This window comes from Rhineura floridana, chromosome 5, assembly GCF_030035675.1.
Source record: "Rhineura floridana isolate rRhiFlo1 chromosome 5, rRhiFlo1.hap2, whole genome shotgun sequence".
NCBI lineage: Eukaryota > Metazoa > Chordata > Lepidosauria > Squamata > Rhineuridae > Rhineura > Rhineura floridana.
In genome coordinates, this window is record NC_084484.1 from 180,231,797 (window position 1) to 180,257,706 (window position 25,910).

At 44.7% G+C, this 25,910-nt stretch overlaps 1 protein-coding gene across 1 annotated transcript in view; it reads right to left on the reverse strand.

The window, feature by feature from the left end:
- The window catches only part of MYO7A (myosin VIIA), a 158,961-nt gene that overhangs the window by 115,183 nt on the left and 17,868 nt on the right, over positions 1–25,910 (reverse strand). The window contains exons 2-3 of the mRNA XM_061629024.1: positions 15,889–16,002; positions 11,723–11,875 (exon numbers count right to left, since the gene is read on the reverse strand). Of these exons, the coding sequence (XP_061485008.1) occupies positions 11,723–11,875; positions 15,889–16,002 (267 nt within the window). The remainder of the gene's footprint in view (positions 1–11,722; positions 11,876–15,888; positions 16,003–25,910) is intronic.

Here is a 25,910-nt window from a genome sequence, read left to right on the forward strand (position 1 = left end):
GGACCTGAGCCGTATAGGGCTTTGTAGGTCAAAACCAGCACTTTGAATTGTGACCGGAAACAAATTGGCAGCCAGTGGAGCTGTTGTAACAGGGGAGTTGTATGGTCCCTGTAACCAGCCCCGGTTAGCACTCTGGCTGCAGCTCTTTGTACCAATTTAAGTTTCCGAACAGTCTTCAAAGGCAGCCCCACGTAGAGCGCGTTACAGTAAACAGGATGTAACCAAGGCATGCATCACCCTAGTCAGATCAGGCAGCTCCAGGAACTAGCGCAGCTGGCGCACCAGTTTTAATTGGGCAAAGGCGCTCCTGGATACAGCAGTAATCTGGGCCTCCAAACTCAAAGCTGGGTCCAGGAGTACACCCAAACTGCGAACCTGAGACTTCAGGGGGAGTGAGACCCCATCCAGCACCGGTTGAATCCCTATTCCCTGATCTGCCCTCCAACTGACCAGGAGTACCTCTGTTTTATCAGGATTTAATCTCAACTTGTTTGCCCTCATCCAGTCCATCACTGATGCCAGACACTGGTTTAGGAGCTGTACGGCTTCCTTGGCTTCAGGTGGAAAAGAGAAATAGAGTTGAGTGTCATCAGCATACTGATGGCACCGAACCCCAAAACCCCGGACAACCTCTCCCAGTGGTTTCATGTAGATGTTGAATAACATGGGGGACAAAACGGAACCCTGAGGGACCCCATAGGTCAATGGCCAAGGGGTCGAGCAGGAGTCCCCCAGTACCACCTTCTGGGTTCGGTCCTCCAGGAAGGATTGGAGCCACTGTAACACAGTGCCCCCAAGTCCCATCTCGGCAAGGCGGCCCAGAAGGATACCATTATACGCAGAACATATCATACGGAAAGCAGGATTGGACCAAGATGAAGGACGTGTGAAAATTGGAGGGAGAAATATCAATAATTTAAGATATGTAGACAATACCATACTACTAGCATAAACCAGTAATGATTTGAAACGAATGCTGATGAAAGTTAAAGAGGAAAGCACAAAAGCAGGACTACAGCTGAACGTCAAAAAGACTAAAGCAATGACAACAGAAGATTTATGCAACTTTACAGTTGACAATGAGGACATTGAACTTGTCAAGGATTATCAATACCTTGGCACAATCATTAACCAAAATGGAGACAATAGTCAAGAAATCAGAAGAAGGCTAGGACTGGGGAGGGCAGCTGTGAGAGAACTAGAAAACGTCCTCAAATGTAAAGAACACTAAAGTCAGGATCATTCAGACCATGGTATTTCCGATCTCTATGTATGGATGTGAAAGTTGGACAGTAAAAAAGCTGATAAGAGAAAAATCAACGCATTTGAAATGTAGTGTTGGAGGAGAGCTTTGCACATACCATGGACTGCAAAAAAGACAAATAATTGGGTGTTAGAACAAATTAAACCAGAACTATCACTAGAAGCTAAAATGATGAAATTGAGGTTATCATACTTTGGACACATAATGAGAAGACATGATTCACTAGAAAAGATAATAATGCTGGGAAAAACAGAAGAGAGTAGAAAAAGGGGAAGGCCAAACAAGAGATGGATTGATTCCATCAAGGAAGCCACAGACCTGAACTTACAAGATCTGAAAGGGTGGTTCATGACAGATGCTGTTGGAGGTCGCTGATTGATAGGGTCGCCATAAGTCGTAATCGACTTGAAGGCACTTAACAACAACAGCAACAGCAAAGTGCCAGTGGCTCCGTCTTCCCCTTCAGCGTTGGCTGTGAACACAACTTTCATTTAAAGCACATGACTTCCCCCAAAGAATCCCAGCAACAGTAATTTGTTAAGTGTGCTGGGAACTGTAGCTCTGTAAGGGGTAAACGACAGTTCCCAGGATTCTTGGGGGGGTGGGAGCAATGCTTGTCCAGAGGAGTTTCTGAACACTCAACAGACAGAGCCTGATGTACATACAGCGGAATAAGTTACCTAACAGGCTGCAGAGGTGGTAGAATGGATTGTAGCATTTCAGAATGTAGGTGAGGGGTTTTTTTTAACGCTCCCCAACATAAACAAAAATCAAAACCTTCCTATAATTGAAAAAGTAGTACTGGCTGAACTAGAGCTTCTCTGTCTTCAGTGCTAAGAATTGTTTTTGTTTTTCTTGCTTGCACTGCACAGGATTTTTTTTAACACGGGGGCATTAAAAGTGGCATCCCTCTCCCACCTGCAGTCTGAAGTGGTTCAGTCCATACCACCTCTGGACACTACCACCTCATTCTCTTGCAGGTGTGGCCACACCCTAGATCATGTATGGCTACTGCAATAATTACATACACCTGGCCAACATGTGCTGGTGCTTCACAAATGATGAGCGCAACAGATAGAAAAGTTCTGTGGTTCCTCTGGTCCAATGTTTTGTTACCAAAAAATGGATGACCAGATATTTCGGTGCACTCACAGAATGGGCACTGCTATAGGCCTCACAGTGGCCCCCAAAATTTCTTATGGATTAGAGAAGTGGGAAACCACAAAACATCATTATCCTGTGCCACTATTTCTATGCATGCAAAAATGAATCATGCACAGCAGTTTACATAAAAGCCATTTGACAGCAGAAGGTGCTCATTTTATCAAAACGTGAATATTAAAAATACAAATCACAATTCCCAATACTGACTTTATACCATAGTTTAGACAGTTTGCTGTCAGATCCTTGTTTTTAGCAAAGCTACAAAGCTGCACGGCAAGCAAATAGATGCTGAGGTTTAAACAAATGAGCTCATGAAGCAAAGGCAGCCAATGGTACACCTCCCCAGTGATTAGCATCAGGGAATGACCTAAGCAGGCAGCAGTTTGGCAAGTTAGACTTACCCTCCCTCCACAGTTGGTCTAAAAGTTCAAAGCCGAGGCAGAAGGGAAAAAAACACATTCTCTATTATCAGCAGATCACAAAATTCTTTGTCAAAGTCAAAGCCGTCCAATGAGGGGGGAGAGGAGGAAAGGGCAGCCCTACACCGTAATTGTCCTCCAGGCAAGCACTTAATTTTGTCTGCAAAATGACACTTACATGGTAGGAATTCAACAGATATATGTGGGGACACCAAGGGATATTCAGTGCATTCAGTACTGTGGGCCCAATCCCTCCCAAATGAGATTAGACAGGCACCCTCCTGGCTGAACTTCACTAAGACTTTCTTGTTCTTGCAGGCATTTTCAGGTAGTGCTTGGTTTCATGGTGATTTTTATTGTTTCATTTTCTGTATGGGGGGGGGCATTTGAGGGGCTGCCTGGAGGTGGGGGACATTTTTGTCATGGGCCCCAAGGAGAACCTTTGGCAAGAGTGGACGGATGAAGAGTGGGGTACAGATCTTGGGAAGGGGGTTGCCAGTATTGTAGAAAGGAATAAAGGAGGCACAGGGTAAAGATCTTCAGAAGTCTTGGCTTGCTAATATAATTACTGAGAAAATCCCAGAACCCTCCTCGTTTCTCCTGAACATCTACTGATGAATCTGCCTGGGCACCCAGCCCAGATTTAGCTGTGGAACAGTTAAAACTCAATGAACCTTTATGTTGCAGCAACTCCTTGCTGTCGCCTCCATGCTTTGTTCCTGAGATAAGCCTAGACTTTTTGGTATCCTGAAAGATGTTCCAGTATTCTGATTCATGCCTAGAGTGTGATGCTGTGTTCCTGTATTCCCTTCTTGAATAAAGCTTCATGCAGAAAAATCCAGTCTTCTAGTCCTAGTCCTGAGTCTGGTTCTTTGGTTGGGAGCCAGGACAGTTTTGGGAGTTGCCTCAGGGTGGGCATTTTGGGAGTTGCCTCTGTGTGTATGTGTTTGGGAATTTTGAGGGGGGTTGTTTAGGAGTCCTGGGGGGTTGGGAGTGTGTGTGTTTGGGAGTGTCGTGTGTGTGTGTGTGTATCTCTGGGGGGTGTTTGGGAGTCTCTGTGTGTGCATGTTTGGGAGTCTGTGTGTGTGGGGATGGTATGCAAAGCATGCAGGGGTGAAACCCAGAGAGAGAGAGAGAGAGAGAGAGAGGTATAAATACAGCTGGGCTGGGAAATGCCTGGCATGGGAGGGGGGTGTCAGCGCCCACCCTTATCAGCAGAAAAAGATTCAGACAAAGAGCAAGAGGGGAAACAGCAACCATATAATTGGGAAGCTCCACAGCTGACAAAGGCTAGCATCTAGAAGGGAGGGAAGCTAAATGAAAGAGATAAGTATTCCAGATTCGGGGGGGCGGGAAGAGGCAGAGAATCTAAGTGATGGAACTCCACAGCTGGGGGGCGGGGGGGAAGGATGAGAGAGAATGTAAACTTTGGGACTGTCATTAAATGATGCGGCCACATGATATTATTTGAAACTTAAGTTCCTGAGGATGTGAAGAGCCTGGGAGTCCCTGTAGGGACAACGGAGAGCTTCACAAAGGCCCCATCTACGCTATGCATTTAAAGCAATATTATACCACTTTAAACAGTCATGGCTTCCCCCAAAGAAGCTACAATTTTTTATTTTTTTATTTCCCTTTCAAGAGAAAACAAATTGCATTCAAAATTATCAAAGAAAAGTGGCGGGGGGGTTAGGTGAAATTCTCATGGATGCGCTTGCATGGTTTTTGTTGCATCTATCTTACTTTCAAGGTGGTGAAGTGTGTCTGTGACTAGCGCCCTTTCTTTCATTCTGCAAATCATTTATCTGACGTTCTGCACTCTGCACCTTTCCTGGGTGACATTGCTTATAGGAAAGACCAGCCAGGGATGTCACAGAGTTAAGAACATCAGAACAATAGAAGAGCCTGCTGGATCAGGCCAGTGGCCCATCTAATCCAGCATCCTTTTCACACAGTGGCCAACCAGGTGTCCAAGATAAGCCTGCAAGCAAGACCTGAGTGCAAGGGTTCTCTCCCCTCCTGTGGTTAACAAATAACCAATTCCTGATCCATTCCTGACATCTCATTCCACGACTGCTAAGCTTACTCAGTAGTCTTTGGTGAGGTACCTTGTCGAAAGCTTTCTTAAAGTCCAAATACATTATGTCCCTGGCTGAGGGCCCCCTCTGCTCCCCTTCTGCAATTCGCAGCAGGATCGCTGCCACAGGTTGCACAGTGAGATCTTCGGAGCCCCCGCCATTCCCTTGCTTAATCTACCTTTCTTGGCTGTTGTGCAGTTGTGCACAAAATGCTGCCCTTAACCAAGATGGCAGCCGAGGTTTCCCTAAGGGGCTGAAGCCTCTGCCACCATCTTGGCTGATGGCACGCATGCCAGCGATCCTGCTGCCAATCGTGGAAGGGGAGCACCAGGGCTGGAACAGGCTTCCGCCGAAGGCCCCCAGAATGTCTGGGGCCAGTACTGTCTATCTATATGCTTGCTGATACTCTCACAGAACCCTAATAGGTTAGTGAAACAGGACTTATCCTTGTAGAAGCCATGCTGGTTCTGTTTCAACAAGTCTCGCTCTTCTATATGCTTGGTAATTTTAGCTCTATCAATACTTCCTACCAGTTTTCCCAGAGCAGACTGGCCTGACATTTCCGGGATCCCCCGTGGATCCCTTTTACAGATTGGTGTTACATTGGTCATTTTCCAGTCTGGATAGCTCTTCTCATGTTCAGTACTAGGCCCTTTTTATGTATAGTTTACTAGGGCTTTCACAATATTACAATAACACAGTACCATCTCTTATTCCCTCCCCACTAGGGATGGAAGGAACTGTCCATTTGGGTTCTCTCAGTTTCTCATTTCTCCAATCTTAAATTCGGTTCTCCACATTTCTGCAGCAATTTGCAATTTTTAAAAAAAATCCTCATGAAAATTTTCCAGCATTTTAGTGAGGATTTCTTCTACTAAACACATTTTTGTATGCAGTTTTGACTAATATACACATTTTTAAAAGCAATTCCTCCTACTATAATGGACCCCTGTTTGTTATTTTCATGAATATATTCCTTTTTCTGCACACTTTCCCCTAATATATGCATTTTTGCAAACATTGCTTAGTTGGAGAATTGCATCGCAAAATTCGGAGACGTGCAAATTTAAAAGGATGGCTGCGTTTCGGTGCTCATGTTGTTTTGGAAAGTGAGAATTTGATAAATGCAGCTTTAAATGCAAATAGAATTGACTTTCTCCCCCACCCACCCCTCCCGGTTCCCCTCCCTCTGCCCTCATGCCTTTCCTTTTGTTTCTGATGTTCAATTGTTTTGGTGTGTTATGTCAGAGAGCTTCGGCTATGGGGCAGTCTATAAGTTTAATGAAATAAATAAATAAATAAATATGTTCAGCTTCATATGCTCAGAGGAGGGTTAAGGAAAATCAGCGTCAATGTTCTGTTGGAGTCCCAGATGAACAGCTGTTGGGTTGAATCCTGTGTTGCATTGCGGCTCCTACCTCTTCCAGTTATGGGTTTTATTCAGCTAAGAGTTCCAGAAACGCCCACCAAAACTCTTGGACGCTTGATTAACTGACACTGCTTGACAACCCCAACCCCCTTACTCTATCCCTTTATTCAGAAGGCTTGTCCGTGACACTGATGAACTGTCAGTTGGGACTGAGGATGGGTGAGAATTTCGATTCAGTTCACATTTCAAGCAGAAATGATCAAATTCGCACTTTCCGAAACAATTTGAGAAACGAAACACAGCCATCCTTTGAAATTCGCATTTATTCAGATTTTGGGATGCAGTTTGCCAACTGAACAACATTTACAAAAATGCATGTATTAGGGGAAAGTGTGCATAAAAATGAATACATGGGTGAAAATAACATGCAAGGAGGCATGATGTGATGAGAAATGGCTTGCAAAAATGTGTACCTTTGTCAAAACTGCCTACACAAATTTGGAGAAATTCTCACTAAAATGGTGGAGAATTTTCATGAAGATTTTTTTTAAAAAAAAATCGCAGATCACTGTAGAAATGTAGAGAACTGAATTTAACATTGGAAAAATGAGAAACTGAGAGGACCGAAACAGACAGATCTTTCCACCCCTAGTTGGGGCTCATTGCTAAAGAGGACAAAAGCAGATGGGCAAAGGGGTGGGGGGAGAGATTCAGTATGCGCCGTCAGGGAACCTAGAGTTTCTAATCAGATTAAAAATTCATGGCCGCTTCAGGGTTAAACTCCTACTAAGAGACAGATATCCAGGACAGCACTTGGCACACTTAATGAAAAGTTAATGCGCTGAGTGGAGACAGGAATGCTCTGTACATCTCTCTATGGCACCAACGAAAAGAGGCCTGAAAGCTGATTCAAAAGAAAATATGGGCTTTCCTGCACACACACCCCTGCTTATGAATGTCACTTTTTAAAAATTACATTAAAAAGGCAGTCTAATGGAAGCTGGGAAATGGTGTGTAGTTTAGGGATCAGAAGGGTGTCCATGGCAAGGGTAAGGGAACAGTTGTCATGGGGAAGGGATTAAGAAGGTGTGAAAAGCCAACACACAGCTCCCAAAGTCCTGGTAACAGAAATTATCTTGCTAAAATGTGGGAGCCAGGTTTGGGTTTTTGTGTATGATTCCATGTACACACAGTGAATTCCTAGAAAGTGGTTTTGGCACAGAATCTCCCACTTTCCTTAAAAAGTTTATTATTATTATTATTATTATTATTATTATTATTATTATTATTATTATTATTATTATATCCTGCCCTTCCAGCAGGAGCCCAGAGCGGCAAACAAAAGCTCTAAAAACATTAAAACATCATTAAAACAAACTTTAAAACACATTAAAACAAAACATCTTCAAAAACTTTACTTAAAAAAGCTATCAAAACATCTTCTAAGATTAAAAACATTTTAAAAAAAGAAAGTTTAAGAACATATTAAAAAGCAATTCCAACACAGATGCAGACTGGGATAAGGTCTCTACTTAAAAGGCTTGTTGAAAGAGGAAAGTCTTCAGTAGGAGTCAAAAAGATAACAGAGATGACGCCTGTCTAAAATTTAAGGGGAGGGAATTCCAAAGGGTAGGTATGGCCACACTAAAGGTCCTTTTCCTATGTTGTGCAGAACGGACCTCCTGATAAGATGGTATCTGCAGGAGGCCCTCATCTGCAGAGTGCAGTAATCGACTGGGTATATAAGGGGTACGACGGTCTTTCAGATATCCTGGTCCGAAGCTGTATAGGGCTTTGTACACCAAAACCAGAACCTTGAACTTGGCCCAGTATAGTTATAAAAATATATATATCAAGTTTCTAGCCCTCAAGGCTGCAAAAGTAGGTCTGCAATTATGTGGGCAAAGTCTGATAAAGTTTCAGAAGGGATGGAAAGCTTGGAGCTAAATGGGGTTTTCAGCAATTGGGGGGAAATCCTTTAAGAAAAGGCTTTAGGCTTATCTTAGATGAAAGAAGATTGAAGTGGCAAAGGGGACATGGTGATAGTTCTCAGATACCCAGAAGGATCTCAGGAAGAAGGAGCACAGCAAATGTTTACCCTTTCAGTGGAGGATAGACAAGTAGCAGCAGTTTAAACTCCTAGGACTTTTAAGGTTAAACATCAGGAATGACCTAAATCAGGTGTGGGGAACATCTGGCCCTCCAGATGTTGCTCAACTATAACACCCATCATCCTAGCAACTATGCCCAATGGCCAGGGATGATGGGAATTGTAGTTCAGCAACAACAGGAGGGCCAAAGTTTCCCCACACTTGACCTAAATAAAGATATCATTAGATTCACAGTTTTCCCCATGCAACATGCTCCGTGACTGGTTAAGGGAAACATTTTCATAGGAAGGTAACCTTACACCAAGGCAGACCATTGGTCCATCTTGCTCAGTATTGTCTAGACTGATTGGCAGAGGTTCTCCGAGGTGTCAGACAAGCCCTACGTGGAGATTCCAGGAATCGAACTTGAGACCTTCTATATACAAGCCAGATACTCTATCACTGAGCTACAGCCCATCCCTATGCTGCATGGAGATGCGGTGACAAGGAACATTCACCTGTCGAATTTCTTCCTGTTTTGCCTAAGACACTGGACACCTACTATAAAGAAGGGCAGCTTGCTCCTATATGAACTTGCCTTCTCCAGCTCTCCCTGCTTGCTGAGATTCCACAGACAGGGGCTAAGAAACTGGTCTTCTTGGTGGTATGTTTTACACTGTCAGGTGTAAAACACAATTCAAGTCCTTGCTTGCATTTCCACTGTATATATTTAGAATGCAAAATATGTATTTAGGTGCATACTTGGATGCCTGTAAACTGCATTGCAGCGTTCAAAGAAGTTTGCAACTCTGGTGAACAGTACGGCTGTCCCCCTCCCCTGATCTGCCTCATGGCTCCACTCAGGGGGGGAGAGAATCAAGTCTACCTCCCCCTGGGTTGATGCAGGGACTACCTGTCTTGGTTCAGAGCCATTCCCGGATAAGTTCAGGAGGGAGGGGCTATGTTTAATTAGGGTTAAAAAATCATAATTAAACTTAGAACTGGGAGGGAGAGGGAAGGAGACATTGCTCATCCTCTCCACCAGCAGAGAGCGGGCTCAATTCTGTACATGATCACTTCCTCCACTCATCAGCTGTTGAGCTGAGGGAGCCATCTTGCATGGTCCTGGTTTGCAAGGAGCTTTTCGGCAGGAAAGCCCCTTGCAAAACACCCCCCATCCCCAGATTGCTCCCTTGGCTCAATAGCTGATGAACAGAGGGAGCGATCCTGCATGATGCTGATTTGCGGTTGAACTGAACTGCAGTTAGGTAACCATTGTTTTCCTGTTACATCTGGACTCAGGCTTATTGTAATCATGGTTAGTTAAAAAGAAACCAGAAAAAGAAACTATGGTTTTGTTATGCCTGGTTTGTTCACTTCAGAACTCAGTCTCCTTAACAGCAAATACTGATTTAGAGCAGAGGTGGGCAGTAGGGATGTGCTAGAATTCTGCCCAATTCAGATTTGCTGCTGAACTTTTCCTTAATTCGCTTATTCTCAATCGCTGAGGATAGGATTTTAATGCAGCGAATTTACGCACCTGTTCTTGAAAACTGTTTTTTTTTAAAAAAATAATCTGCTTCTAAAACATCAATTGCAAGAATGATAATTTATCAATATTTCCTTTAAAAATATTGATATTTCCTTCAGTGTGGTGTAGTGGTTAAGGTGTTGGACTACGACCTGGGAGACCTGGGTTCGAATCCCCACATAGCCATGAAGCTCACTGGGTGACCTTGGGCCAGTCACTGCCTCTCAGCCTCATGAAAACCCTATTCATAGGGTCGCCATAAGTCGGAATCGACTTGAAGGCAGTACATTTACATTTCACATCGATATTTTATAGGAAATACTGATATTGCCTTCAAAATATTAATATCTATATTTTTTCCAAGCAAAACCCCCCACAGATCAGTAAAAGCAGCGGCACGCGGATACAGAACAAACTTGAATCAATGCCAGCCTGTCAGGTAGACGGAATGCTTTTGAACCAGCACTGGCCAACGGATCCCATCCCTAGTGGGCAGCCTTAGGCTCAGGGGCTGGATACAGCCCTCCTAGCCTCGCTATCTGGCCCTCAGGACTCTTCTCCCACCTCATCTCTCACTGGCCCTGCTCCATACACTTGCATGCTTTTGCCTGGTGGAATGTGTAATTGGACGGTATTGATGCCTCTTCTTTGTCTGGGTGGAGACAGATGGGTGGGCAGGCAGAAGGCCAGGACTTTTGCATGGCTGGAATGTACAAACTGAGAGTCACATCCATTGATCTGCCCAGTTTGCCTCTCTTCCTGCCTTCTTTTGCCACCCACCCCACCCACCACTGGCATGCAGACCCCAGAAGATTGCCCACAAAGGAATGTAGCCCTTGGGCTGAAAACGGTCACCACCACACAGTTTACAGCCTGACCTATGAGCCAGGAAGCCCATGACTTAGATCTCAGCTCAGGCTTAAACTTATCGAGCATCCTTAGACAAGCCTAGAGGGCTCAGTTGTAGCAGGGAATGGGGAAATTATAATTATAATAAATTTATTACGGACAAAGACCAGCATATAAATACACAACATTAAAACAATAGGGTATAATTAAAATTCAAACATCCATAAAACTATACAGATTCTGATAAAAAGTCAATTATAAAGCCTATGTGTGATGCTGGTTTATCATTGCTCTCCGGCATATAACGGCTGCTGCACAAAAACTGGCCACTTTAACTGTGACCTGGGGATTTCGGTCAGACAAAAGATACCCCAGACAAAATGCATCATCTCTACCAGGATTTTTTTGTAAAATCGGGGTAATGAGAGAGAATTGAAGGTCATGATAAAAGACACAATAAAGTAGAACATGGCCCACAGTCTCTACTTCCCCCGCATCACATGGGCATACTCGCTCACTATAATGGATTTTCTTTTAATCTACCGGAATGGGGAAAGAGAAAGTCTCTCCCACACCCCACCTGTGCTCTTAGCACAAGGCTACAACCCCAGCTGCTTCCCCAAAGGCAGGCCCCAACACTGGAAGCAGCGCCCTCACACTTTGTAGTCCTCATTTTAGATCCTGCACTGAGCAGCAGCTTGGATAAGCTGAGCCACTTTGACCTACCTTGCAAGACTGTTGTAAGGACTGCTATGATTATGTAAAACACTGAATAGTATTTTTATTGTAGTCCTCTTGGCATATGCACAACCCTTCTTAAAGAGCAAACATCATCATTATCATTATTATTATTTTTCCTGGAGACCCAACACAGCAGATAAAGTCTGATTAAGAGGCCTGGTGCATACAAGGAGCAAGAGACAGATGTGGCATTCTGCGCCATAGAAGTGATACTCACGTAGATCAGGTGTTCCCGGTAGCGGATCAGCAGGTTGCGCAGAATGCCAGCCTCGTTCAGGTCTCCCAGGCGTATCATGTCCTCCACCCCATGGATAGAGGTTGGGTGCATAGGCTTGATGTGACTCGCATTCTGGGGAGATATCCAGTGCTCCTGCAACAGCGGGGGTGTGGGACAGCGGAACGTTGGACGTCAGAAAGAAACAAGCAGGATCAAGCGCCTTAACAGTAGTACAACCCTTAAAGATGTCACAAAAAGACTGGAAATGATTTATGTATGCATGGATTTGTGATATTTCTATTTTAAATTCAAAGGGACCTTGATAGGCTGGAGCATTGGGCAGAAAACAACAGAATGAAATCCAACAGAGATAAATGCAAAGTTCTACACTTATGAAAAAGAAACCAAATGCACAGTTATAAGATGGGGAATACTTGGCTCAGCAATACGACATGTGAGAAGGATCTTGGAATTGTCGTTGATCACAAGGTGAATATGAGCCAACAGTGCGATGTGGCTGCAAAAAGGCAAAAGCTATATTAGGCTGAATTAACAGAAGTATAGTTTCCAAATCACATGAAGTATTAGTTCCCCTCTATTCAGCACTGGTTTGGCCTCATCTTGAATACTGCGTCCAGTTCTGGTCTCCGCACTTCAAGAAGGATGCAGACAAGCTGGAAAAGGTTCAGAGGAGGGCAACAAGGATGATCAGGGGACTGGAAACAAAGCCCTATGAGGAGAGACTGAAAGAACTGGGCATGTTTAGCCTGGAGAAGAGAAGACTGAGGGGAGATATGATACCACTCTTCAACTACATGAAAGGTTGTCACATAGAGGAGGGCCAGGATCTCTTCTTGATCGTCCCAGAGTGCAGGACACAGAATAATGGGCTCAAGCTGCAGGAAGCCAGATTTCGACTGGACACCAGGAAAAACTTCCTAACTGTTAGAGCCATATGACAATGGAACCAATTACCTAGAGAGGTAGTGGGCTCTCTGACACTGGAGGCATTCAAGAGGCAGCTGGACAGCCATCTGTCGGGAATGCCTTGATTTGGATTCCTGCATTGAGCAGGGGGTTGGACTTGATGGCCTTATAGGCCCCTTCCAACTCTACTATTCTATGATTCTATTTCACCCTTCATTTCAAAGGAGCTCAGGGTGGCAAGCAACAATGCAGCAAAACAATGCAATTAAAAGTAAAATAAAAACGTATTTAAAACATTTAAAAGTTTTTAAAAAAATGTTTTTCCAGGTGCACCCACAATGTGGGTAAGAGCCCGGAGCAAAAATTGCGATAAAACGATGTCAGGTGGAATGATGTCAGATTGATATCTAGGCTGACCTAGAGGGAGCCAGGGACTGCCTGATCATTAGTCAGAGTGAGGCAGACACCTCAGCTGACAGGGAACAGCAATGCGGTGTTGGAGGAGGAGAGTGCTATGTGTGTCACATGGTGTGCCCACTCCCACCCCCAAAAGCCAGCCTTCTGCCTTTGTACAGTGCAGGATATTCTTTCATGCCCGGCATCGAAATACGATTCATCTGCCAGTCTGGTCAGCTTCTGGGTATTTATTTATATTGGATTTATATGCCGCCCTTCCTCCCGGCAGGAGTCCAGTATGAGGAATGGAGGTATGCCATCTTTGCCCCAGGCAACAAAATCTCGGGCCAGCCCTGAGCAGAGTATCAGATCAGGTTGGGGTCAGGGTTGAAAAATGGACTGCCTTCAAGTCAATCCCAACTAATGGCGACCCTATGAATAGGGATTTCATGGTAAGTGGTATTCAGAGGGGGTTTACCATTGCCTCCCTCTGAGGCTAGTCCTCCCCAGCTGGCTACAGCCTGCTTAGCTTGCCACAGCTGCACAAGCCAGCCTCTTCCTTGTCCGCAACTGCCAGCTGGGGGGCAACTGGGCTCCTTGGGACTATGCAGCTTGCCCACGGCTGCACAGGTGGCAGGGCACGTAACCCCTGGGCCACTCGCTGTGGGGGTGATCTTTAGCTGGCCCCTGACACCCAGGAGACACGAGCGGGGATTTGAACTCACAGACTCTGGACTCCCAGCCAGGTTCTCCTCCCCACTGTGCTATACCAGCTGTGGGGACAGGGTTAGGCTTTTGCTAAATGCCAGCCGCAATAAACACAGGAAACTGCCTTATACCACGCTTGCTTCCTATATTCCATCTCATGGTGAAGAGACATAGCTCAGCAGTAATTCTTTGCATCTCCAGGTAGGGCTGGGAGTGACTCCTGCCTGAAAACCTGGACAGCTGCTGCCAATCAAGGTAGACAATACTGGGCTAGGTGGACCAATATGAGGCAGCCTCCTGTGTTCTCCATATGGTTCATAATTGGGGGGGTGGCCGGCCATAGCTCAGTTGCACAGCATCTGCTTTGAATGCACAAATTCCCAGGTTCAGTTCCAGGCATCTCCAGTTAGACCCGGAAAAGACCCCTGCTTGCTGCCAGTCAGTGCTGACAATACTGAGCTAGTTGGGATCAATGATCTGACTCAATATGAGGCAGCTTCCTACATACAGGACACATCTCTGCTCTACAGAGCCAGAGAAAAACGGTTAGGAAATCTATAGTCACTTTTGCAAACTCAAGTAATGGGCTTGCGTGCTTGTGGATGTGCTAAAGTGGTTTGGAGTGAAAAATGTAAGCTGGCATAGGACAAAGGGAAGCAAAGAGATTCTCAATTAAATCCTGTGTTGTCTAATTTTAAAATCAATCGACCTAATTTACCAGTAAGTGACTTATATGTAGATTTGGATGCAACTATCAGTCAGAATATGCACTTCTCCAAACGTTGTGATGCAGTTTCAGCTAAAAGAATGTTCACGAAATTAGTGTTTTTATGGGGAAAATGTGTACAAAACTACATATTATAGGGGATGTATGTGTACAAAATGGAAACTTTAGGGGAAAGTGCATAGGGAGCACCTTTAGGGGAAAATGAAACGTTTCAGGGCATTTTTTAAAATAAATATACAAAAAAAGGTCAGAATGCACCCATGGCTGAGTGCATGTGATATCGACAGGGAGTGGAAGTAGGCTGACTTACCCATCCCTTCTGCTGTTCGCCTCCAACATGCAAGCAAGTCCATTTGCAGGCAGGAAGCATTTGCAGGCAGGAAGTGGCAGGCTGGTGTTGGGGTGAGGGTTGCAGAACTCTTCCCCTGCCCACCACTCTTCCTCTGCCACTCCTCCCGCAGCCACTTACCACCACTTGATCAAGAAGCCAGGCTTCAGAACCAAGAAACGGGGAAAGCTGCTGGGGGAAGAACTGCAGAGGGAAAGGGCGGACATGGAAGGGTCAAGCACCTCCACCCCATTGCTTGTCTCTTGCAAATCCCATCATCTCCTGCACTGGAGATTAACACGGGACTGAGAATCCCACACTTCCTTTTTCAACAAGTGGAGATCTTTATCCCAGGATGTATCTATACTGGATTTGAAACCGCTTTTACATTTTAAAAGAGATTTTAATTGCTTTTACATATTTATTTACTTGTTTATTATTACATTTTCATTTTTTTTCCGGGATACACCCTATTCCTGTGAATGCAATGTGTTTTATTTCTTTTTAATCCTGCATTTTAAACTTCTGTAACCCACCCTGGGACCTACTGGTGAAGGGTGGGCAACAATATCATCATCATCATCACCATCATCCTACCTTTCCTTCAAGGAGCTCAGGGTGGCATACAAACATGGTTCTTCCCCTCCCAATTTAATCATAACAAACCTGCGAGGTAGGTTAGGCTGAGAGACAGTCACTGGCCCAAGGCTACCCAGTGAGCTTCATGGCTGTTCTCCTAGGTCCCAGTCTGACACTCTAACCACTACACCACACAGGCTCTCTACACCACACTGGCTCTCAGTATGAAAGTGGTTTTACTTGTTATAATAGTTTTTATATATGAAATTGTGTACTTTTTTTAGCGCTGGCACTTTTATTGAGAAATGTCTTCCAGATATTTTATGGGAAATGAGTCATAAACAAAATAAAGTCAATAAGTAATATTTTCTGAACGGTTGGTTCTACCCATTTGGGAAAGGAGTATGTTTAACATTTATGTTAAATGGAGACCTCTCATGATGGCGTAAGAGTAAAGCCCATCCCTCCCCAATGGTAAATTTCCATTTCCGTCTTACATACATTTTCTTCATCATCTACCACCTGGATCTGCCCAGAATCACATAGCTTGACCACTGCTCCGATGGGAACTTCAAATTCCCGGCCAGTCTTCAGGTCCATCCATACATAATCCCCCTGAAAGGAAACACAACAGGGACATATAATTTACGAGCTAAGAAACAAAGAGAATGACTACAGGCCAAGTGATAACAACTTGCTCCTGAATAGGGTTAGGAACTCTCTGCAATGTCTCCAAAGTTTCCAAATTGCCCAGACCTTGCCAAATTACGCTCCATAATTAGGTCACTGTAGTTATTACTATTACATTTATATCCCACCTTTCCTCCAAGGAGTACAAATTGGTGTTCATAGTTCCCCCGACTTATTATATCCTCATAACAACCCTGTGAGGTAGGTTAGACTGAGAGACAGCAACTGGCCAAAGGTGGTTACCCAGTGAGCTTCATGGCTAAGTGGGGACTTGAACCCTGGTCTCCCAGCTCCTAGTCCACCATTCTAATCAGTACACCAGACTGTCACTCTAAGGCGCTGCAGATACCAAATACCAAATACAAATAACATCTGCCCTGGGTTCAGCTCCATGCCACACTCCTTCAGCCACAGTTCCATCAGGGGTACGTGAGTCTCTGCAGAACAACCTGATGGTCCCCCATAACTGTCTGTCCAAGAGTTGCTTCGTTAGGATTATAAGAATACATAAGACAAGGCCTCCTAGATCAGACCAAAGGACCATACACTCCAGCATCCTGTCTCGCGCAGCGGCCAATCAGATGCCTCTTAGGAAGCCCACAAACAGGTGACACAGGCAACAGCCCTCTCTTGCTGGTGTTCCCCAGTGACTGGTTTTTAGAGGCATGGTACCTCTGATACTGGAGGTAGCCATCATAGAGTTGGAAAGGGCCTATAAGGCCATCGAGTCCAACCCCCTGCTCAACGCAGGAATCCAAATTAAAGCACACCCAACAGGGGACTGTCCAGCTGCCTCTTGAATGCCTCCAGTGTCAGAGAGCCCACTACTTCTCTAGGTCATTGGTTCCATAGTCATATGGCTCTAACAGGAAGTTTTTCCTGATGTTCAGTCGAAATCTGGCTTCCTGCAACTTGAGCCCATTATTCCATGTCCTGCCCTCTGGGACGATCAAGAAGAGATCCCGGCCCTCCTCTGTGTGACAACCTTTCAAGTACTTGAAAAGTGCGATCATATCTCCCCTGAGGCCTCTCTCTTCAAAGCTAAACATGCCCAGTTCTTTCAGTCCCTCCTCATAGGGCTTTGTTTCCAGTCCTCTGATCATCCTCGTTGCCCTCCTCTGAACCCATTCCAGTTTGTCCGCATCCTTCTTAAAGTGTGGCGTCCAGAACTGGATGCAGTACTCAAGATGAGGCCTAATCAGTGCTGAATAGAGGGGATTATGACCAGTAGCCATTTTTGATAAGCATATCCTCCATGAGTTGGTGGCTATCACTCCATCTTGTGGTTCTCTCACATGGAAATGCCGGGGCTTGCTGGGGGCTTCAGCCAGAGTAACAACAGCCAAGGGCCATCTACTCCTATAGGAACCTACCTGCTTATTAAAATCATCATTGGAACCCTGTTTCTCTACCGCCCTCTGAGCTGGGTGTCTAGCAGGGATCAGGGCCTTTTTGGTGGGGGTGCCTTGCTTGTGGACCTCCCTTCCCTTGTCGGTTTGCCTGGTGCACTCCTGATGAAATTCAGGGGTTAGCTGGACATGATATTGGTACGCAGGGCTTTTAGTGGTTCTAAATCTGGTTTTCAGTTTACTCTTGGGGAGTTTCTCCATTGGGGGGCAAAAGTTTTTATTTGTTTAATGCTTTATTCTTATTTTAAATGCATGACGTAAGCCACCTTGAAAATACATTATTAAAAGGCAGCATAAAAATGATTTCAATAAAGAAACAAGCAAACAAACAATATCTCCCCTGGTGATACCCCTACCCGCTCTAAAGCCAGCTATCCTGATTTATATGTGATGTAGACCAAGAACAAACCTGTAACCCGGTACACCAGGAGTGGGGGAAATTTTAAGCAAGGGCCACATTCCCTTCTAGACAACACTCCAAGGGCCACAGGGCCACAGTGGTGGGTGGGGCCAGAGGCAAAAAGGGGTGGAGCCACAAAACTAAAACTTACCTTTGTACAGTAGGCTGCTTTCTCTTGCACACAATGGAGGCTGGCCTACTAACCCCAGTCTGCCCTCGGCCAACACACCACCTGCACACCTTCGTACGTGCTCACCGGTCTAGAAGGTGACCCTGCCTTTCTGCTCCTTAGTCTCAGTGTTGCCCCTGTAGAACTCAGCAGCAAAGAGGACGGGGGCAAAGCTAGCACTGGCTGGCTCTACCTCGCATTGGCTCTTACTGTACCTGACACTGGGCTCCCTACAATCCGCCCTGCCAGTCCCAGTGAGCACCAGTCCCTACTGCTCACACTCCCATCTGATCATGCAAGCAAGAAGCATGATCAGACCTCAAAGACACACTCCGGACAGGCGAAAACATTCAGAGTGCAGAGCAGGGCTGGGGAGCTGTGTGGCTGGAGAGAGTTTGAAGGGCCAGAATGAAGGGCCTGGAGGGCCGCATTAGGCCTCTGGCCCACTGCTGGTGGACACCTTCTACCCACGCTCCAAGATGCTTAAATGTGCTTGCCACATGCACAGTCCCATTTGCACGTACCGCTAGCAATGCGCACGGTCTGATTCTGGCTTTATGCACGAATTGGCTAACTCATATGATGGAAAATGGACTGCCTTCAAGTCGATCCCGACTTATGGTGACCCTATGAAGAGGGTTTTCATGGTAAGCGGTATTCAGAGTTGGTTTACCTTTGCCTTCCTCTGAGGCTGAGAGGCAGTGACTGGCCCAAGGTCACCCAGTGAGCTTTGTGGCTGTGTGGGGATTCGAACCCTGGTCTCCCAGGTGGTAGTCCAACACTCTAACCACTACGCCACACTGGCTCTCTGAACTCATATGATAAACACGGTTAAATGTGGTGGGTGCATTTGGAAAGATTACAGAGGTATTTATTATTATTATTATTATTATTATTATTGATGGTGGTGTTGTTAAAAATAATAAGGCTGTCCAGTAATGTTGTTTTCTGCTAGGGGCTTTACCCACGGGCCACAGGTCTCAGACTCCAACACACCCTGTCATCCCCTTACCTGCCTCCTGCTTCTACTCACTTAAGCACGATCAGCTGTTTTTGTTTCCTGGAGCCAGTGGCGCCTGATAGCTCCATGCCAGTGAGGCAGTGGAATCCGCTCCGGGTATTAGTCTGAACTTTCAAGGAGCTGCCCAAGGTGCTTCAGCCCCACTGACATGGAGCCACCAACCGCCACTGGATGAAACTGTGGCTCCAATTTCCCAACCCTGTCTTTCTTTGCTAATGTCACTAGTGGGGCAGAATAAAGTTTACATCCACATCATACATTTAAAGCACACAGCTTCCGCCAAAGAATCCTGGGCTCTGTAGTGCTGGGAGTTATAGCTCTGTGTGTGGGGGTAAACTACAGTTCTCAGGATTCTGGGGGCAAGGGCTGTGTGCTTTTATGTGCTCCAGTGCAGATGTAACCAGAATCTCTGGGGAAGAACCGATGGACAGGATCCTGCTCTGCCTGCCAACTGCCCCCTGCAAATCCTGTCCCCAGGGTGGGATTGCCCTTATGTCTTCCTTCGGGTCTTCCCAGAGGCATCTGTTTCCCACTGGAGTCTAGACAAGATAGGAAGAAACACAGCAAGCTGCCTTGATATTTACCAAGTCAGGACATTGGTCCATCTGCTTCAGTATTATCTACACTGACCGGCAGCAGCTCTTCAGCGTCTCAGGCAGCTCTACCTGGAGATGCCAGGGATTGAACCTGGGACTTTTGGCATGCAAGGCATGTGCCCTTACGACTTGCCTGCGATGACCTCCTTTTACAAAACTCAAATTTGGGACACCCTGGCACGTTAGCCCCAGGAACACAGAGAGCTGCCTTGTTTGAAGTCAGGTAACACCGAGACTAAGCCACAGGAACCCATTAGCTAAAACTGCTTTTTAAAAATGCGTTTTTACATCTGTATATTTGTTTTTAATGTTTTAAATTGTTGTAACCTGCCCAGAGAGCTTCGGCTATGGGGTGGTATACAAATGCAACAAATAAATAAATAAATAAATAAAATAGAGGTGACTGTGGATATCAACATATACCAAAATATGGGCGCGTACAATTTACAAATAGGAACTATGCAGACTGAGGCCACAAAGTAAACTCAAGCTCAGATCCCGTCTATATAACAATAAAGGTCTCCAAATGACACAGGAACAAGATCTCCAAGATTGAACCTCATTTCGTACTTCTTCAGACACTGATTGGAGAACATGCATCGATGGCAGCCTTTAACCACTGATTGCCTCAACTTTCCCTCCTGGAGTTTCCTTCCTTTTCAGGAATGTAACATTCCTGTAAATCCTGCTGAGATTCTGGTGCAGGCACCTGGGCATTTGGAGTTGCAACCTTCTGGATTGTGCTCATACACTATTTTTGGCACCCCCGCCTCTGTTGTCCCATTCTTTGAAGTCAGACCACGAGTCTATTGATGTCAGTGTGGCCTATAGTGACTGGTAGCAGGTCTCCAGAGTTTCAGATAGGAGCCTTTGCCCAGCCCTTCTCGAAGAAACCAGGGAGGGACCTTCTGCATGCAAGGCAGGTGTTCTGCCACTGGGCTATGGACCTTCCTCTTGTCGAATCCAGCAGGAATCGTCTATTTATTTATTTATTTATTACATTTCTACCCCGCCTTTCTTTCCATGATAGAAACCCAAGGCAGCTTACATATGGTTCCCAGGCGGTCTCCCATCCAAGCACTGACCAGACCTGATCCTGCTTAGCTTCAGCAGGGTGCTGGCCTCATGTGCCTTCAGACCAGAGCCTGGGACCTTGTGTTGTTATCCCCAAATTATGGGTTTGGAACCATATCTTTACTGAAATATAACCCTGATGCTTTATCATCATTTTCTCTCTCTCTGTGTGTATCGAGTTAAAATTAATAACATACTAATAAATATACATAGTCAACATCACAGTGTATCATAAAGATATATAAATATATAAAGCTAAATAGATATAAACAGCTTCTTCTAATTCAAACTGCCCTTTACACAGTGTTGTAGTCGTCGAGGGTCTCAGGGGGTCTTAGACCCCTTACCTTTTGGGCAGCAGGATCCCAGCAGGGTCCCTATGTCTCCAGCATCCTTCAAGTCAATCAACATGAAAGGACAGTGTGTTAGCACAGCCATCACAGCTAGTAGCCATTGATAGCCCTGTCCTCCATGAATTTGTCTAATCTTCTTTTAAAGCCATCCAAGCTGGTGGCCATTACTGCATCTTGTGGGAGCAAATTCCATAGTTTAACTATGCGCTGAGTAAAGAAGTACTTCCTTTTGTCTGTCCTGAATCTTCCAACATTCAGCTTCTTTGAATGTCCACGAGTTCTAGTATTATGAGAGAGGGAGAAGAACTTTTCTCTATCCACTTTCTCAATGCCATGCATAATTTTATACACTTCTATCATGTCTCCTCTGACCCGCCTTTTCTCTAAACTAAAAAGCCCCAAATGCTGCAACCTTTCCTCGTAAGGGAGTCGCTCCATCCCCTTGATCATTCTGGTTGCCCTCTTCTGAACCTTTTCCAACTCTATAATATCCTTTTTGAGATGAGGCGACCAGAACTGTACACAGTATTCCAAATGTGGCCGCACCATAGATTTATACAACGGCATTATGATATCGGCTGTTTTATTTTCAATACCTTTCCTAATTATCCCTAGCATGGAATTTGCCTTTTTCACAGCTGCCGCACACTGGGTCGACATTTTCATGCTCTTCGCAATCCCTTTTTGTTTTAACAACCCTGAACAATTTAGTGTCATCAGCAAACTTGGCCACTTCACTGCTCACTCCTAATTCTAGGTCATTAATGAACAAGTTGAAAAGTACAGGTCCCAATACCGATCCTTGAGGGACTCCACTTTCTACAGCCCTCCATTGGGAGAACTGTCCGTTTATTCCTACTCTCTGCTTTCTGCTTCTTAACCAATTCCTTATCCACAAGAGGACCTCTCCTCTTATTCCATGACTGCTAAGCTTCCTCAGAAGCCTTTGGTGAGGTACCTTGTCAAATGCTTTTTGAAAGTCTAAGTACACTATGTCCACTGGATCACCTCTATCTATATGCTTGTTGACACTCTCAAAGAATTCTAATAGGTTACTGAGACAGGACTTTCCCTTGCAGAAGCCATGCTGGCTCTGCTTCAGCAAGGCTTGTTCTTCTATGTGCTTAGTTAATCTAGCTTTAATCATACTTTCTACCAGTTTTCCAGGGACAGAAGTTAAGCTAACTGGCCTGTAATTTCCGGGATCCCCTCTGGATCCCTTTTTGAAGATTGGCGTTACATTTGCCACTTTCCAGTCCTCAGGCACGGAGGAGGACGCGAGGGACAAGTTACATATTTTAGTTAGCAGATCAGCAATTTCACCTTTGAGTTCTTTGAGAACTCTCGGGTGGATGCCATCCGGGCCCGGTGATTTGTCAGTTTTTATATTGTCCATTAAGCTTAGAACTTCCTCTCTCGTTACCACTATTTGTCTTAGTTCCTCAGAATCCCTTCCTGCAAATGTTAGTTCAGGTTCAGGGATCTGCCCTATATCTTCCACTGTGAAGACAGATGCAAAGAATTCATTTAGCTTCTCTGCAATCTCCTTATCATTCTTTAGTACACCTTTGACTCACTTATCATCCAAGGCTCCAATTGTCTCCCTAGATGGTCTCCTGCTTTGAATGTATTTATAGAATTTTTTGTTGTTGGTTTTTATGTTCTTAGCAATGTGCTCCTCAAATTCTTTTTTAGCATCCCTTATTGTCTTCTAACATGCTTCCTTGTCCTTTCTTGCTGATTGGAGCCAATCAGAGTGAAAGGAGGTGAGTCAGCCTCTGAGAAGACTCTGTTTAGTAGCTAACACTCTCCTCTTTCATGCTCATTGGCTCCTAGGAAAGTCTGTTGTTGTGGGGGGAAGACATTAACAAGGATCTCATTCTCAAGCCAGCAGCAAAAAAAAGAGGGAGGGGTGTGGCTGTGACTACCATGAAAGGACCCTGTACTTCTGAATTTGCCACTACACAAAGTTTTTTACACACAAAGTTTTATTGATTAAGATTGAGAAATTCCCCACATCAAAATACTTCCACAAGACTATCAGAATATCAGAAGACCGTTGCTGGATCAGGTAAGTGGCCCATCTAGTCCAGCATCCTGTTCACACAGTGGCCAACCAGATGCCTCTGGGAAGCTGGCAAGCAGGACCCGAGTGCAAGAACACTCTCCCCTCCTGCACTTTCCAGCAACTGGTTTTCAGAAGCATACTGCCTCCGAAAGTGGTTGTAAAGCATAGCCATTGTGGCTAGTCACCACTGATAGCCTAATGCGCTATGAATTCGTACAATCCTCCTTTAATGTGATATCCACTTTGACGACGACGACGACGACTACAAATTGTTCACCAGAAGGTCTCAGGGTGGGTTGCAATAATATAAAAACACAATATTAAAATCTGTTAAAACAATCTACAAGGTGGGTACTAAAAGACATATCTCAGGTGTCAAAGTCCATGGTAAAGAGATGTGTCTTCAGCATATGATTAAAGTTGTAGGTGCCAGACATAGCCAGAAGGAATATCGACCATATCCCTGGTCTGTGCTGTGTGTGCTGCGTCCCAAGGGGAAAGCCATGAATGTCTTCTGTAGTTGTGAGCTCTTTGTGTATCTGGAACTCCATAGGGGAGATGTATGAGTTCAACCTTTGTACACAACACAAGAATTGCAGAGACACTATTTCCGGCTTATTCAAAAGCTAACAAAGCAATTGCTAGCAAATCCTCAAACGTTTACTGGATTTTTTTACTTACTGGATCCCTAATTCATACAGTGAATTAAAAATGTTCTTCCCATCCAGGCTGATCCAACATTACTGAACAGCAGCTGAGTTCTGGAGGTTCGAGATTAAAAGCGCGATTAAAATTAATTTTTTTGAAATACTTTTAATGTTTGTTCTACCACTTCAGTTTATGCAGTTACTTTATATGATGTAATACTGAATTCTAAACGCACACACGCGCACATACACACACTTATATGTGTATGTTACACAACAGGCAGGCACTGTCTCTATTCTTTCTGGCACCTATTTAAGACCTTCCATTTTCAACAAGCCTTTTAAGTAGGGGTGTTTTTTAAATCCTAGTCTATATCTGTACTGGATCCAAAACTGTTTTTATATATGAAATTGTTTTATTTGCTTTTATTGTTGCTGTTTTTATTGTCAGATCGCTTCGAGATGTTTTATAGGAAGCAATTCAAAAATGGAATTAAATCCGTAAATAATATATAGAAAAAAGTAATTGCAAACACTCAAGACACTCAAGAATCTTCTGTTGGTGTCATGTCAAAGGTCATCCTCAGAATCAAAAACTTTTTAACCATTCTAAACTGGCTTCTTCCCAGTTATTTGCAGTCTTCACATTCTGAACCAAACGCTTATCTGCCACCAGAGGTCAAAAGAGCAGCACCGTCTTGTATTCACCCATGATCCTCTGGGCTACAAAAAGGGTGGGGAATTAAAGGCACAAGGGACCACGGCCTCATAGCCTCTCTGTTTCTAGGCGGCATATACACCATACCTTTAAATCACATTTTCAAAGCACATCCCCCCATCTCCCAAGAATCCCGGGAACTGTAGCTTACCTCTCACAGAGCTATAGCACCTAGCACCCTTAAACTACAATTCCCAGGATTCTTCGGCTGGTAAGACAGCTGCAGCCGTTTCCGGACCGGGATAGCCTGACCACTGTTGTCCATGCACTGGGAACCTCCAGACTAGATTTCTGTAATGCACTCTGCCCTTGAGGTTGGTCTGGAAGCTGCAGCTGGTGCAAAATGTGGCAACGAGACTGCTCACTGGGGCAGGGTATCGCCAACATGTTACCCCGTTGCTGATTGCAGTGGCTACCCATTAGCTACCGGGCTAAGTTCAAGGTTCTGGTTTTGGTATACAAAGCCCTATACAGCTTGAGACCAGAATACCTGAAAGATTCACCTTATATACCTAATTGATCACTGCCTTCTGCAGGTGAGGGCCTCCTGCAGATACCACCTTATCAGGAGGTCCGTTCCGCACAACATAGGAAGTGGACCTTTAGTGCTGTGGCATCGACCCTTTAGAATTCCCTCCCCTTAAATATTGGACAGGCACCATCTCTGTTATCTTTTCAATGCCTACAGAAGACCTTCCTCTTTCAACAAGCCTTATAAGTAGAGACATTATCCCAGTCTGCATCTGTGCTGGAATTGCTTTTTAAGATTGTTTTAAAGTTTTTTTTTAAAGATGTTTTGTTTTCATATGTTTTAAAGTCTTTTGTGGGTTTCTGTTTGCCACCCTGTGCTCCTTCTGGGAGGAAAGGCAGGATACAAATTTAATCAATAAATAAAATATGGATGTGAAAGTTGGACAGTGAAAAAAGCGGGTAAGAGAAAAATCAACTCATCTGAAATGTGCTGTTGGAGGAGAGCTTTGTGCATACCGTGGTCTTCAGCTGGGAAAGCACTTGATATAATAAATCTTACTCAAAGAGTGCTTATCAATGATTCCTTCTCAAAGCGGGGGGCGACATCACGCAGGGCTCCATCCTGAGCCCAGTACTCTTCAACATTTTTATTACGGATGAGGAGGCTCCTTTTGGGAGGAAGGGCAGGATATAAATTTAATAATGAATTAATAATTAATAATATAATAATAAATGAGGAGGTGCAGTGAATGCTCATGAAATTTGCAGATGATACAGAATCAAAATGGGATGGATCGAAATAAAATTCAAAGTGATCTTGATAGGTTGGAGCCTTGGGCTGAAAACAACAGAATGAAATTTAACAGGGATAAGTGCAAAGTTGTTGTTGTTGTTATGTGCCTCCAAG